The 15,067-nt window shown below is 38.6% G+C and overlaps 1 protein-coding gene across 12 annotated transcripts in view; it reads right to left on the bottom strand.

The window, feature by feature from the left end:
- Nucleotides 1-15,067, bottom strand: part of UTRN (utrophin) — a 581,880-nt gene that overhangs the window by 152,710 nt on the left and 414,103 nt on the right. For all 12 annotated transcript variants that reach the window (XR_012433510.1, XM_005552038.5, XM_005552041.4 and 9 more), the window contains one exon: nt 13,790-13,946. Coding sequence is in view for 11 of the 12 variants with exons in the window: in XM_005552038.5 (XP_005552095.3) it covers nt 13,790-13,946 (157 nt within the window). In the remaining variant the exon portion in view is untranslated. The remainder of the gene's footprint in view (nt 1-13,789; nt 13,947-15,067) is intronic.

The raw sequence follows: 15,067 nt of genomic DNA, 5'->3' as shown, positions 1-15,067 counted from the left end.
CTGATTTACACTATAGGTTGAGACCATATCCTCCAGAGACTGGCTTAATTGGTCTCGGTAAATATAACTGAGCATTGATATCTTTTATATGCCCTAGGAAAGTGCAGCCAGAATTGAAAACAACTGATGTATACCAATTCTTTCAATTAATAGCCTCACTCAGTCCAGTGAGATTAAGTGATTTTTCCAAGCTATTAGGTTTTATGCTATTACTGTATTCTCCCAAACAAGAAAATAAAGAGACATGATTTCTTCCCTGATGGCACAGCAAGTATGGGACAGAGATGGTCTAGAAGTCAATTATCTCAACCTCCACTCTTACTCATTAGGTTTTTTTCTCTTTAATAAAGTTAAAGGCTATTTAATTTATTTCAACTTTAACCCTTACATTCTCAACTGGAGACAAAAATTGATTCTTGGGGTGAAAAAAAAATCTTAGATATGGATTATGACCTTCCAAAATCATCCTACCCAACAAAATCTTTTAGTATTAATTTTTCTCATTAGGAAGAAATATATAGTTAAAGCTATTTAATTTAATTTGAATTTAATTTTTATAATTGAAAAGGAGGTTAATGATAAAAAAAGGTTGAGAAAAAATGCTTTAAATGGTTTTACACATATACTACAATTCAGGATTGCTGTGTTCTATGTGCTATGTATAGTCCTATTAGTAGCTATTTGTTGCAAGATACTTGGAGCCAGATAATGTTTATACTATAGGTTCCTGGCTACTCTTTATGCTGTAATTTCACTCTATCATGGGCAGTATTAGAAAATACACTGGTTTTCACACACTATCATTATTTTACTTGGATTATAGTGGAGAATTTAGCATATTGATGCATGCAATGGAAAAAAAATAATTTGTTAAAATTTGAGAATGTTCAGAAAAATCCCAGATATACAGTGGGATGAGTATCTCTGGGTAGATAAAAAAAATTACTGAAAAATTTCCCTCAAAGTCAGTAGCTTTGTTTGATATTTACCAATAAGTTTATGATGACATCCTTGAAATGTATTTCCAGAACATCACTGGAATATTATAATGAGAATACATAATCAAGTTTAGGACTAAATGAAAGATGTTGTCTTGTGTATGCTTTAAATAGGGAATTAATTTCTTTTAAAAATAAACCTATTTTTCCTTAAAAAGTAAAATAAACTGCCAGGCATATAGTAAGTAAATGAAAGTAAGAGAGGAAAGGAGGGATGAAAACTCAGGTTTCCTTAAACTATACTGTGGATCTCATGTTCCTCTACCATAAATAAGTGGACTGGACTAACTTACTTCTTAGGGTCCTTTCAGTCCAGTAATTGACAATTCTAAATTATACATGCATATACACTAAATAAAGACTCTTCTTGATCAATAGAATATGACAGCAGAGAAAAAGGACATTTTCAAGGACCTAAAGAAAAAAAAAAACCTGCCCTGAAATATAGAGTAATCTCTTACACAACCGTAAGAGATTTTGATTTTAAGAAAAGACTCAGGATAAGTTAGAGACTTATGTTTATGTTAGAACACTGGCCAAAAACTATTAAATAAACTCTTAGGAAGGGAATTGTTGGATGCAAGGCTAGGGTGAAACTATGCTTAGACTGTTCAATAATTATGACTGATGATGTTCAGTAAGATAAATAATTACAGGTAGGTATCACATTTCTTCAAATATTGCTCTGAATCTACAAATATATAATCATTAGCCCTAATTGTAATAATATAGATTTATATAAGTATGAATTAATGTAATATAATTTTAAAACATTACTCTTGGTAATTGGTAAACAAGGTTGCTTTTGACAGAATATACATAATTGAATAAAATTATATATTGCCCTTCAGCACTTTACTATTCCTAAATTACTTCCATTTCCAATATTTCATTTGATTTTCAGAACAATTCTGTGTAGAAATGAAACTACTTGCTATAGTTTGAATGTCTATGTGTTACCAAAATTTACAGGTTGAAATCCTAACTCCCAGAGGTCAGGAAAAAGATGGCTGAATAGGAACAGCTCCAGCCTCCAGCTCCCAGCACTAGCGACACAGAAGACAGGTGATTTCTGCATTTTCACCTGAGGTACCGGGTTCATCTCACTGGGGAGTGACGGACAATTGGTGCTGGTCAGCTGGTGCAGCCCGACCAGCGAGAGCTGAAGCAGGGCGAGGCATCCCCTCACCTGGGAAGCAAAAGGGGGAAGGAAATCCCTTTCCTAGCCAAGGGAAACTGAGACACACAACACCTGGAAAATCGGGTAACTCCCACTCTAATACTGCACTTTACCAAGGGTCTTAGCAAACGGCACACCAGGAGATTATATCCCACACCTGGCCCAGAGGGTCCCATGCCCACGGAGCCTCCCTCATTGCTAGCACAGCAGTCTGAGATCTAACTGCAAGGCGGCAGCGAGGCTGGGGGAGGGGTGCTCGCCATTGCTGAGGCTTAAGTAGATAAACAAAGCCTCCAGGAAGCTCGAACTGGGTGGAGCCCACTGCAGCTCAAGGAGGCCTGCCTGTCTCTGTAGACTCTGCCTCTTGGTGGAGTCTGACAGCTGTCTGACAGCTTTGAAGAGAGTACTGGATTTCCCAGCATGGAGGATGAGATCTGAGAACAGACAGACTGCCTGCTCAAGTGGGTCCCTGACCCCTGAGTAGCCTAACTGGGAGACATCCCCTACTAGGTGCAGACCGATACCTGACACCTAACAAAGCAGGGTACACCCCTGAGACAAAGCTTCCAGAGCAAGAATCAGACATCAGCACTTGCCGTTCAGCAATATTCTATCTTCTGCAGCCTCTGATGCTGATGCCCAGGTAAACAGGGTCTGGAGTGGACCTCAAGCAATCTCCAACAGACCTACAGTTCAGGGTCCTGACTGTTAGAAGGAAAACTAACAAACAGAAAGGACACCAACACTAAAACCCCATCAGTACGTCACCATCATCAAAGACCAAAGGCAGATAAAACCACAAAGATGGGGAAAAAGCAGGGCAGAAAAGCTGGAAATTCAAAAAATCAGAGCACATATCCCCCTCCAAAGGAACGCAGCTCATCGCCAGCAACGGATCAAAGCTGGACGGAGAATGACTTTGACGAGTTGAGAGAAGAAGGCTTCAGTCCATCAAACTTCTCAGAGCTAAAGGAGTAACTATGTACCCAGCACAAAGAAACTAAAAAATCTTGAAAAAAGAATGGAAGAATGGATAACTAGAATAATCAATGCAGAGAAGGCCATAAACAAACTGATAGAGATAAAAACCATGATAGGAGAAATACGTGACAAATGCACAAGCTTCAGTAACCAACTAGATCTACTGGAAGAAAAAGTATCAGTGATTGAAGATCAAATGAATGAAATGAAGTGAGAAGAGAAGTTTAGAGAAAAAAAGGAAAAAAAAATGAACAAAGCCTCCAAGAAATATGGGATTATGTGAAACGACCAAATCTACATCTGATTGCTGTGCCTGAAAATGAGGGGGAAAATGGAACCAAGTTGGAAAACACTCTTCAGGATATCACCACAAGAACTTCCCCAACCTAGTAAGGCAGGCCAATATTCAAATTCAGGGAATACAAAGAATGCTACAAAGATATTCCTCGAGAAGAGCAACTCCAAGGCACATAATTGTCAGATTCGCCAAAGTTGAAATAAAGGAAAAAATGTTAAGGGCAGCCAGAGAGAAAGGTCGGGTTACCCACAAAGGGAAGCCCATCAGACTAACAGCAGATCTCTCGGCAGAAACTCTACAAGCAGAAGAGAGTGGGGGCCAATATTCAGCATTTTTAAAGAAAAGAATTTTCAACCCAGAATTTCATATCTAGCCAAACTAAGTTTCATAAGTGAAGGAGAAATAAAATCCTTTACAGACAAGCAAATGCTTAGAGATTTTGTCACCACCAGGCCTGCCCTACAAGAGACCCTGAAGGAAGCACTAAACATGGAAAGGAACAACTGGTACCAGCTGTTGCAAAAACATGCCAAAATGTAAAGACCATCGATGCTAGGAAGAAACTACATCAACTAACATGCAAAATAACCAGCTAATATCACAATGACAGGATCAAGTTCACACATAACAATATTAACTTTAAATGTAAATGGACTAAATGCTCCAATTAAAAGACACAGACTGGCAAATTGCATAAAGAGTCAACACCCATCAGTTTCCTGTATAAAGAAGACCCATCTCACATGCAGAGACATACATAGGCTCAAAATAAAGGGATGGAGGAAGATCTACCAAGCAAATGGAGAACCAAAAAAAGCAGGGGTTGCAATCCTAGTCACTGATAAAACAGACTTTAAACCATCAAAGATCAAAAGAGACAAAGAAGGCCATTAAATAATGGTAAAGGGATCAATTCAACAGGAAGAGCTAACTATCCTAAATATATATGCACCCAATACAGGAGCACCCAGATTCATAAAGGAAGTCCTTAGAGACTTACAAAGAGACTTAGACTCTCATACAATAATAATGGGAGACTTCAACTCCCCACTGTCAACATTGGACAGATCAACAAGACAGAATGTTAACAAGGATATCCAGGAATTGAACTCAACTCCACACCAAGAGGACCTAATAGACATCTACAGAACTCTCCACCCCAAATCAACAGAATATATATTCTTCTCAGCACCACATCGCACTTATTCCAAAACTGACCACATAGTTGGAAGTAAAGCACTCCTCACCAAATGTAAAAGGACAGAAATTATAACAAACTGTCTCTCAGACCACAATGCAATCAAACTAGAACTCAGGACTAAGAAACTCAAACAAAACCGCTCAACTACATGGAAATTGAAGAACCTGCTCCTGAATGACTACTGGGTACATAACGAAATGAAGGCAGACATAAAGATGTTCTTTGAAACCAATGAGAACAAATACACAACATACCAGAACCTCTGGGACACATTCAAAGCAGTGTGTAGAGGGAAATTTATAGCACTAAATGCCCACAAGAGAAAGCATGAAAGATCTAAAATTGACACCCTAACATCATAATTAAAAGAACTAGAGAAGCAAGAGCAAACACATTCAAAAGCTAGCAGAAGGCAAGAAATAACTAGGATCAGAGAAGAACTGAAGGAGATAGAGACACAAAAAACTCTCCAAAAAAATCAATGAATCCAGGAGCTGGTTTTTTGAAAAGATCAACAAAATTGATAGACCGCTAGCAACACTAATAAAGAAGAAAAGAGAGAAGAATCGAATACATGCAATAAAAAATGATAAAGGGGATATCACTACTGACCCCACAGAAATACAAACTACCATCAGAGAATACTATAAACACCTCTATGCAAATAAACTAGAAAATCTAGAAGAAATGGATAATTTCCTGGACACTTAAACTCTCCCAAGACTAAACCAGGAAGAAGTTGAATCCCTGAATAGACCTATAGCAGGCTCTGAAATTGAGGCAATAATTCATAGCCTACCAACCAAAAAATGTCCAGGACCAGATGGATTCACAGCTGAATTCTACTGGAGGTATACAAGGAGGAGCTGGTACCATTCCTTCTGAAACTATTCCAATCAATAGAAAAAGAGGGAATCCTCCCTAACTCATTTTATGAGGCCAACATCATCCTGATACCAAAGCCTGGCAGAGACATAACAAAAAAAAGAGAATTTTAGACCAATATCCCTGATGAACATCAATGCAAAAATCCTCAATAAAATACTGGCAAACCGGATCCAGCAGCACATCAAAAAGCTTATCCACCATGATCAAGTGGGTTTCATCCCTGGGATGTAAGGCTGGTTCAACATACGCAAATCAATAAACGTAATCCAGCATATAAATGGAACCAAAGACTAAAACCACATAATTATCTCAATAGATGCAGAAAAGGCCTTTGACAAAATTCAACAGCCCTTCATGCTAAAAACACTCAATAAATTTGGTATTGATGGAACGCATCTCCAAATAATAAGAGCTATTTATGACAAACGCACAGCCAATATCATACTGAATGGGCAAAAAACTGGAAGGATTCCCTTTGAAAACTGGCACAAGACAGGGATGCCCTCTCTCACCACTCCTATTCAACATAGTGTTGGAAGTTCTGGCTAGGGAAATCAGGCAAGAGAAAGAAATCAAGGGTATTCAGTTAGGAAAAGAAGTAGTCAAATTGTCCCTGTTTGCAGATGACATGATTGTATATTTAGAAAACCCCATTGTCTCAGCCCCAAATCTCCTTAAGCTGATAAGCAATTTCAGCAAAGTCTCAGGATACAAAATTAATGTGCAAAAATCACAAGCATTCTTATACACCAATAACAGACAAACAGAGCCAAATCATGAATGAACTTCCATTCACAATTACTTAAAAGAGAATAAAATACCTAGGAATCCAACTTACAAGGGATGTAAAGGACCTCTTCAGGGAGAACTACAAACCACTGCTCAGTGAAATAAAAGAGGACACAAACAACTGGAAGAACATACCATGCTCATGGATAGGAAGAATCAATATCGTGAAAATGGCCATTGTGCCCAAGGTAATTTATAGATTCAATGTCATTCCCATCAAGCTACCAATAACTTTCTTCACAGAATTGGAAGAAACTGTTTTAAAGTTCATATGGAACCAAAAAAGAGCCCGCATTGCCAAGACAATCCTAAGTCAAAAGAACAAAGCTGGAGGCATCACACTACCTGACCTCAAACTATACTACAAGACTACGGTAACCAAAACAGCATGGTACTGGTACCAAAACAGAGATATAGACCAATGGAACAGAACAGAGCCCTCAGAAATAATACCACATATCTATAGCCATCTGATCTCTGACAAACCTGAGAAAAACAAGAAATGGGGAAAGGATTCCCTATTTAATAATTGGTGCTGGGAAAATTGGCTAGCCATAAGTAGAAAGCTGAAACTGGATCCTTTCCTTACTCCTTATACGAAAATTAATTCAAGATGGATTAGAGACTTAAATGTTAGACCTAATACCATAAAAACCCTAGAAAAAAACCTAGGTAATACCATTCAGGACATGGGCATGGGCAAGAACTTCATGTCTAAAACACCAAAAGCAACAGCAACAAAAGCCAAAATTGACAAATGAGATCTAATTAAACTAAAAAACTTCTGCACAGCAAAAGATACTACCATCAGAGTGAACAGGCAACCTACAGAATGGGAGAAAATTTTTGTAATCTACTCATCTGACAAAGGGCTAATATCCAGAACCTACAAAGAACTCAAACAAATTTACGAGAAAAAAACAAACAACCCCATCAAAAAATGGGCAAAGGATATGAACAGACATTTCTCAAAAGAAGACATGCATACAGCCAACAGATACATGAAAAAATGCTCATCATCACTGGCCATCAGAGAAATGCAAATCAAAACCACAATGAGATACCATCTCACACCAGTTAGAATGGCAACCACTAAAAAGTCAGTAAAAAACAGGTGCTGGAGAGGATGTGGAGAAATAGGAACACTTTTACACTGTTGGTGGGATTGTAAACTGGTTCAACCATTGTGGAAAAGAGTATGGTGATTCCTCAAGGATCTAGAACTAGAAATACCATATGACCCAGCCATCCCATTACTGGGTTTATACCCAAAGGATTATAAATCATGCTGCTATAAAGACACATGCACATGTATGTTTATTGCGGCACTATTCACAATAGCAAAGACTTGGAATCAACCCAAATGTCCATCAGTGACAGACTGGATTAAGAAAATGTGGCACATATACACCATGGAATACTATGCAGCCATAAAAAAAGATGAGTTTGTGTCCTTTGTAGGGACATGGATGCAGCTGGAAACCATCATTCTCAGCAAACTATCGCAAGAACAGAAAACCAAACACTGCATGTTCTCACTCATAGGTGGGAATTGATCAATGAGATCACTTAGACTCTGGAAAGGGAACATCACACACTGGGGCCTATTATTGGGAGGGGGAAGGGGGGAGGGATTGCATTGGGAGTTATACCTGATGTAAATGACGAGTTGATGGGTGCTGATGATTTGATGGGTGCAGCACACCAACATGGCACAAGTATACATATGTAACAAACCTGCACGTTGTGCACATGTACCCTAGAACTTAAAGTATAATAATAAGAAATAAAATAAAATAAATAAATCAGGGGTTGCCACAAGAAAAAAAAGTAAAATCCTAACTCCCATAGTGATGGTATTAGGAGGCGATTAGGGCATGAGTGAAGAGCTGTCATCAGTGGGTTCAGTATCATATAAAAGACTACCTTCCACTATGGGAGGACACAGTGAGTAGACATCATCCATGAACCAGATAGCGGGTCCTTAGCAGACACCAAATCTACTAGTGCACTGATCTTGAACTTCTCCACCTTTAGAACTGTGAGAAATAAATTTCTGTTGTTTATAAGTCACCGAGTTTATAATATTTTTTTTATTGCAGCCCAAAGGAACTAAGACACTACTTATTTCCATACACTGAAGCTTGGGTAAGTCAAATGACTTTTTCAGGGTCACCCAGGTCATCAGAGACAGAGCGAGCCATTAAATAAAAGTATTCTTACTCTAGCTCAGTACCTTTTCTACTAGCAGTACCTCACTAACACCTCTAACCCAAATTATCACACCTATGAGGAACCAACAACCCTCCTTACCTGCCTCTAGTGCACCCTAAAATCCATGGCCACACACAATTCACAGTAGATTATCTACATTATAGATCTTGTGTCTCACATTTAAAAATGTGACACTGGGGAGGCTGAGGCTGGTGGATCACAAGGTCAGGAGATCGAGACCATCCTGGCTAACACGGTGAAACCCCATCTCTACTAAAAATACAAAAATTAGCCGGACGTGGTGGCAGGCACCTGTAGTCCCAGCTACTCGGGAGGCTGAGGCAGGAGAATGGAGTGAACCCGAGAGGCGGAGCTTGCAGTGAGCCGCGTTTGCGCCACTGCACTCTAGTCTGGGCGACAGAGCGAGACTCTATCCTGGGGAGAAAAAAAAAAAAAAAAATATATATATATATATATATATATATATATATATATATATATATATTACACTGGACTTTCAAACCTTTACTCACAAAGCAACAGCAAATGTCACAACCTATAAAGAAAATATGAAAAATTCATGTTTTGGGGTTTGTTTATTTTTTGTTTTTTTGAGATGGAGTCTCACTGTGTTGCCAGGCTAGAGTGTAGTGGTGTGATCTTGGCTCACTGCAACCTCTGTCTCCTGGGTTCAAGCGATTCTCCTGCTTCAGCCTCCTGAATAGCTAGGACTACAGGTGCATTTGCCACCACGTCCAGCTAATTGCTGAATTTTTAGTAGTGGCAGGGTTTCACCATGTTGTCCGGGAAGGTCTCAATCTCTTGACCCCATGATCCGCCCACCTCGGCCTCCCAAAGTGCTAGGATTACAGGTGTGAGCCACCGTGCCCGGCCAGAAAATTCATGTTTTAAGCTTTTAAGTTTTTCTTTTCTGTAGGCGTAATATCAAACATGATGAAAATTAACATACTTATTAATACATGATGACTACCCTGGAAGGAATCACGGAATTCTCCAGCCCTGCGACTTCAGCTATGACCTACAAAGAATGCTTACCCCAAACCCAGCACACTTTTCTGTACTGTATCATGATCTAGAGGAAGCAGATAGAGGAGAAGAAGGAGGAGGAGGAGGAGGAGGACGAGGAGGAGGGTTTTTTCTATAAACTCTGTGAATCAATTTATTCAACTAATCTATACTGAGTACTAATTTAGCAGAAAGCTAGCACTATACACTAAAATATTCGTTCTTGAGAATAATATGTTAATATTCATTTCTTTATTGTCCATTTTCAGAAGGCCGCTAAAGAAAAAGATAGGGTGAAAAGGTGACCTCAAATTCTTCCATAAACTAAGCCAGGAAATTGACGTAATGGAGCAAAAAGAGGGAACAGATTCAAGTAAAAACAAAAACAAAAACGTGAGGATATATCCCCAGTGCTTAGAATGGTGTTGGGATATAAACGTCATTTGGTAAAGTAGGTTTTAAATGGATGATGAATATATTTGGAGTCAGACAGACCTAAGACCCACTGCTCCACTCGTGCAATGGATCCCATCCTCTCACTGTTTGAGCTGGTATCCTCTCTCCTGCGTCACTGATTCTTCCCACTTCACAGAATCATTCTTAGCAGCATAGAACATGCTGAATAATGAAATCATATTTATATATTATTTCATAATTCACTACTCAGCAATGAGTTATAAAACCACTACTTGACTCTACATTCTTTCTTCAGCTACTATCTGATTTTTCTGTTACCTTTGTTGTAAAAGTCCTTAAAATGGTTTTCTGTACTTTGGTTCATATTCTCTCTTGAATCTACTCCAATCATGCTTCCAACTCCATCATGCCACTGTAACACCTCTTGTCCAAGGTCAACAAGATGGTCTCGAGATGATTAATTTTCTGTCCTCATCTTATTCAACCGCTCAGCAATGTTTGATCTTCGTGATCATGCCCTCCTTCAAAACACATTTTCTTTCTTTGGCATCCTGGACTCTGTTCTCTCGTGGTTCTTCTAGCCTTCTGGCTCTTCCTTCTCAGTCTCCTCATCTTCTCAGCCTCCAAAATTGTGACTTCTCAGGGCTCATCTCTTGGGATTTTTTTTTTTTTTCCCTTGGTAAAATCTCTCCCTATAGGTGATCTCATCCAATCCCAGGGCTAATACACAGGCTGACAATTTTGATCTCTAATCTTGATCTTTCTTCTAACTTCAGATTCATATATCCAACAGCTTAAACATCTATAAGCTTAACATGTCAAACATTGAGATCTTACATTTCCTTCCCAGACCACTCCTCCAGCAGTTTTCTTCTCTCTCTAAATGGTACTTCCATTTTCCATTTGCTTTGTCTAAAAATCTCTGACTTCTGACATCTTTGGTTCTTCTTCTCACATTCCACACATTCAATCCATCAGCAAATTTTGTTGATTCTTTCCAAATGTCTGCAGAAAGTAGTTACTCTTCATCATCTCTCCTGCTATACCCTTTTCCAATTCACCACCACTTGGATTACTGCAATAGTGCTGAACTCCTCTATATTCTACTCTTCATACAGTATTAGATCACAGCACTATAGACACCTACATCTTCCATGGCTTCCTCTCTCATTGAGTAAAAAAGCCAAAGTCCTTAAGAAAGAATATTCAAGGACCTAAATGATCGGAATCCCTTTCTCCCACCCACCACCCCAGCTTCATCTCCTATCTACCATATTTGGTTAAACATTTTCAACCATATTGGTCTCCAAGCTATTCTTCAAATATGCCCCAAACATTGCAAGCTCTGTGGCCTTTTTGCTTTCTGCCTCCTTTCCCTAAATGTTCTACTTCTAAGAGGGGTTGCTAAGTGCTTACTACATCACTCCAGGTCTCTGTTCAAAAATCACCCGATTTGTGACACTTTCCTGATCTTCTCCATATAAAATAGCACCTTGGCTTATAATCCCACATCCTCCTCTATCTTCTTGACCTTGCTTTATTTTTGTTATTACTGTGGGACATATATATTTATTGCCTATTTGTCGAGTGTCCATCTCTCACTATCAGGTAAGAACCTGGTTTTGTCCATTATTGAGTCACCAGTGACCAGAATATGCTGGTTCATATTAGGCACTCAATAAACACTTGCTGAATAAATGAACCAATTGTATTACCATCATTATCAGTATTACCTTCATTACCTAAAGGCTTAGGTCTCAAGGACTGAAGCAGAGCAACTGCCTGCAGTGCTCTAAAATGGAGCAAAACACAACGTAAATCCAGGTTACCTTGTTGGGAGGGAGGCCAAAATACAGCCAGGGCACACTGAGAGGCGGATATGTATTTTATGTGCTAAGGCCAGAAGAGGAAAATCATTTCATACTTCAACATTTGGATTTCAGTAAATACTATTAGCATATGGCCACAAGCAGCTTGTATTCCTTACAGAGCACATCTATTAGAAGAGCTTTGTGTTATTCTATTTCATCCCTAATAGTGTAACCCACAAAAAGGGAATACTATATGAATAACTAACAGAAGCAAAGGTTAGAAAAAGTTAGGAGAGAATGTGATTTCCTTAAATTGGTCATTTTAAATCTTCTATTATTATCTTGCGTATCATACATCAACAGTGTTTTCCTTTTTCTTATCTTGGAGCTATTTCTTTATCATATTCCTGCTTCAAGTAGAAAGAAAAAAATACACCTAAATGGTAATTTTAATAATCTAGTCACAAGGGTTCAAAAATCCAATAAATAAATTTCAGGGTCTTATCATTTTGTATTAAAGCAACTTATTACATAGATTTTCCTTTAGTAGATGTGTGCATTTGTGTTTGTCATTTTTTAAATGGAAATAGAATCATAATGTCACCTTAAAATGACCAGATTTAGAATGAGAACTTTCATTACATGGGAGGAGTAAAAAGTACAATAAAACAAGATGATATGTATGTACGAGAAAATGGGCATAAAGAAATCAATGGAAAGTGAACAAGGCACAAATTTAATCACACAAGGATCTAAGAATTAATGTGTCAGTTGATAACATTTCAGCATATCTTTTGGCTAATCAGAGTAAAAGTATAGATTTGCATAGGAATAGAAATTTGAGCAGAATTATAATTCAAAGAAAGGGCTTGGCTCAGAAAAGTAAAACACATAAAATGATCTTAAATAGTATGGGCTTCATCTGCATTACTTTTTTTTTTTTTACTACAAGTCCTTATTTTTCACTTTTATTAAACATAAACAAGATAGTTTGTAATTTCTTATGATTCGATGACTTGAATTTAAGATTAAGTTAATTTGTAGTTTAAAAACTTTCTCAGGTCAGTTGAGGTGGCTCACGCCTGTAATCCCAGCACTCTGGGAGGCCGAGGCAGACAGATCACCTGAGGTCAAGAGTTCGAGACCAGCCTGAACAACATGGTGAAATCTGTCCCTAGTAAAAATACAAAAATCAGCCAGGAGTGGTGGCATGCACCTGTAGTCCCAGTTACTTGGGAAGCTGAGGCAGGAGAATCGCTCAAACCCAGGAGGTGAAGGTTGCAGTGAGCCAAGATCATGCTCCAGTCTGGGCAACAGAGCGAGACTCCATCTAAAAAAAAAAAAAAATACAAAATACAAAATTAGCTGGGCATGGTGGCAGGCACCTGTAGTCCCAGCTACTTGGGAGGCAGAGGCAGGAGAATTACTTGAACTTGGGAGGCAGAGGTTGCAGTGAGCCGTGATCATGCCACTGCACTCCAACCTGGGTGACAGAGCAAGACTCCGTCTTAAAAAAAAAAAAAAAGTTTGTCGGTTGTGATGGCAGGCACCTGTAGTCCCAGCTACTTGGGAGGCTGAGGCAGGAGAATCACTTGAACCCAAGAGGTGGAGGCTGCAGTACTCCAGCCTGGGCAACAAGAGTGAAACTTGGTCTCAAAAATAAAAATAAAATTTTAAAAAATTTGATTATAAAACCTATTAGAAATTTAGATAAACTTCCTAATAAGCTAAAAGCAATATTATACTTTAGATACTGGTAGTGTTTGAAAAAAAAAATTTAGTTAAATGTGAAGATAAAACTTAATTTAATACAAATGGAAACAATGTATGCACTTTAAATGTCTACTGACAATTAAAAGCAGACAGTGGTGGTGGGGGGAATCCTGCGATAATTGGTTCAACTCTGATACGTACCTATAATTTTATTTCAAATATCTACCTCACTAGAATTTGAATTAAGCGACTCACTATAGGTTATCCACTTACCTTACAATGGTCATACTGGAGCTGTAAGGCTGGAACATCTCCTCCAATAGGCATTTGTTTCTTAAGCTCTTCATCTTTCATATTCAGCCATTTGATCAGTTCTTCTAAAGACATCAGCAATCTGTTCCACTTCTCAGCACTGGCCTCCAAATGGGCCCTGTTGAGAAATAATAATAATAATAATAATAATAATAACCACCACCACACTTAAGAAATGCAAATTACATTCACAAAATTATCTACTTTCCTTTAGCATAATAATCTCATCTGACCAAGTAATGTTTACTTCCACAAAAGAGAGTGACTCCTTGCAAATACATATATATATATATATATATGTATTTACACATATGTATACACACATACATCCATTTCCTGTAAGAAACAGCTATTTTGAATAGGCTATAATATTCAGAGGATTTATTGGTAATAACTATCAAAATTTAAAACACAGACCTATACACCACGAAGGCTTTCTTTTTTTTTTTTTTTTTTTTTGAGACGGAGTCTGGCTCTGTCGCCCAGGCTGGAGTACAGTGGCCGGATCTCAGCTCACTGCAAGCTCCGCCTCCCGGGTTCACGCCATTCTCCTGCCTCAGCCTCCCGCGTAGCTGGGACTACAGGCGCCCGCCACCTCGCCCGGCTAATTTTTTTTTTGTATTTTTTAGTAGAGACGGGGTTTCACTGGGTTATCCAGGATGGTCTCGATCTCCTGACCTCATGATCCGCCCGTCTCGGCCTCCCCAAGTGCTGGGAACGAAGGCTTTCAAGAAGGATGTCCATGATAGAATGTAAAATTATAAACCAAGTTTTAACAGTTGGGCAAAATCACTGAAGTACTTTATACTCTCATTTAAAGGTGAGGTCTTTGTTTCAATAATAATTTCTGTATTTAACACAGAAATGTACCTTCAGGTTCTTAGATTATGAACTCCATAATCAGGGAAATGTTTAGGAAATACATTTTTATGTGGTTAAGTTTCCAATAAGAGCAAAGGCCCTTGAGAATAGGAGTGTAAATCTGCGCACATGTTCCTTTTTTGCTCTTGTTAGGGCCCTGGTGAAAGCCCACTTATCCAGCCTCAGGCCCACCGTGGGCTGGATTTGAAAATATGAATCAGTCAGAAACAATTCCAGTGACTCAAGGAATCGAACTGGACTTGACTCAATCCTGCATCACCCCAGAGGGCAGATTGTGAATATGGACTTATGCCTTAACTTGGGGAAATGGAATTACTGTGACTCTCCACGATCTTTGAGGTTTAGAGGTGTAACAAG

This window comes from Macaca fascicularis, chromosome 4 (assembly GCF_037993035.2).
Source record: "Macaca fascicularis isolate 582-1 chromosome 4, T2T-MFA8v1.1".
Taxonomy (NCBI): domain Eukaryota; kingdom Metazoa; phylum Chordata; class Mammalia; order Primates; family Cercopithecidae; genus Macaca; species Macaca fascicularis.
Note: the sequence above shows the minus strand (reverse complement) of the source record. Positions and strands in the feature narration are given on the sequence as shown.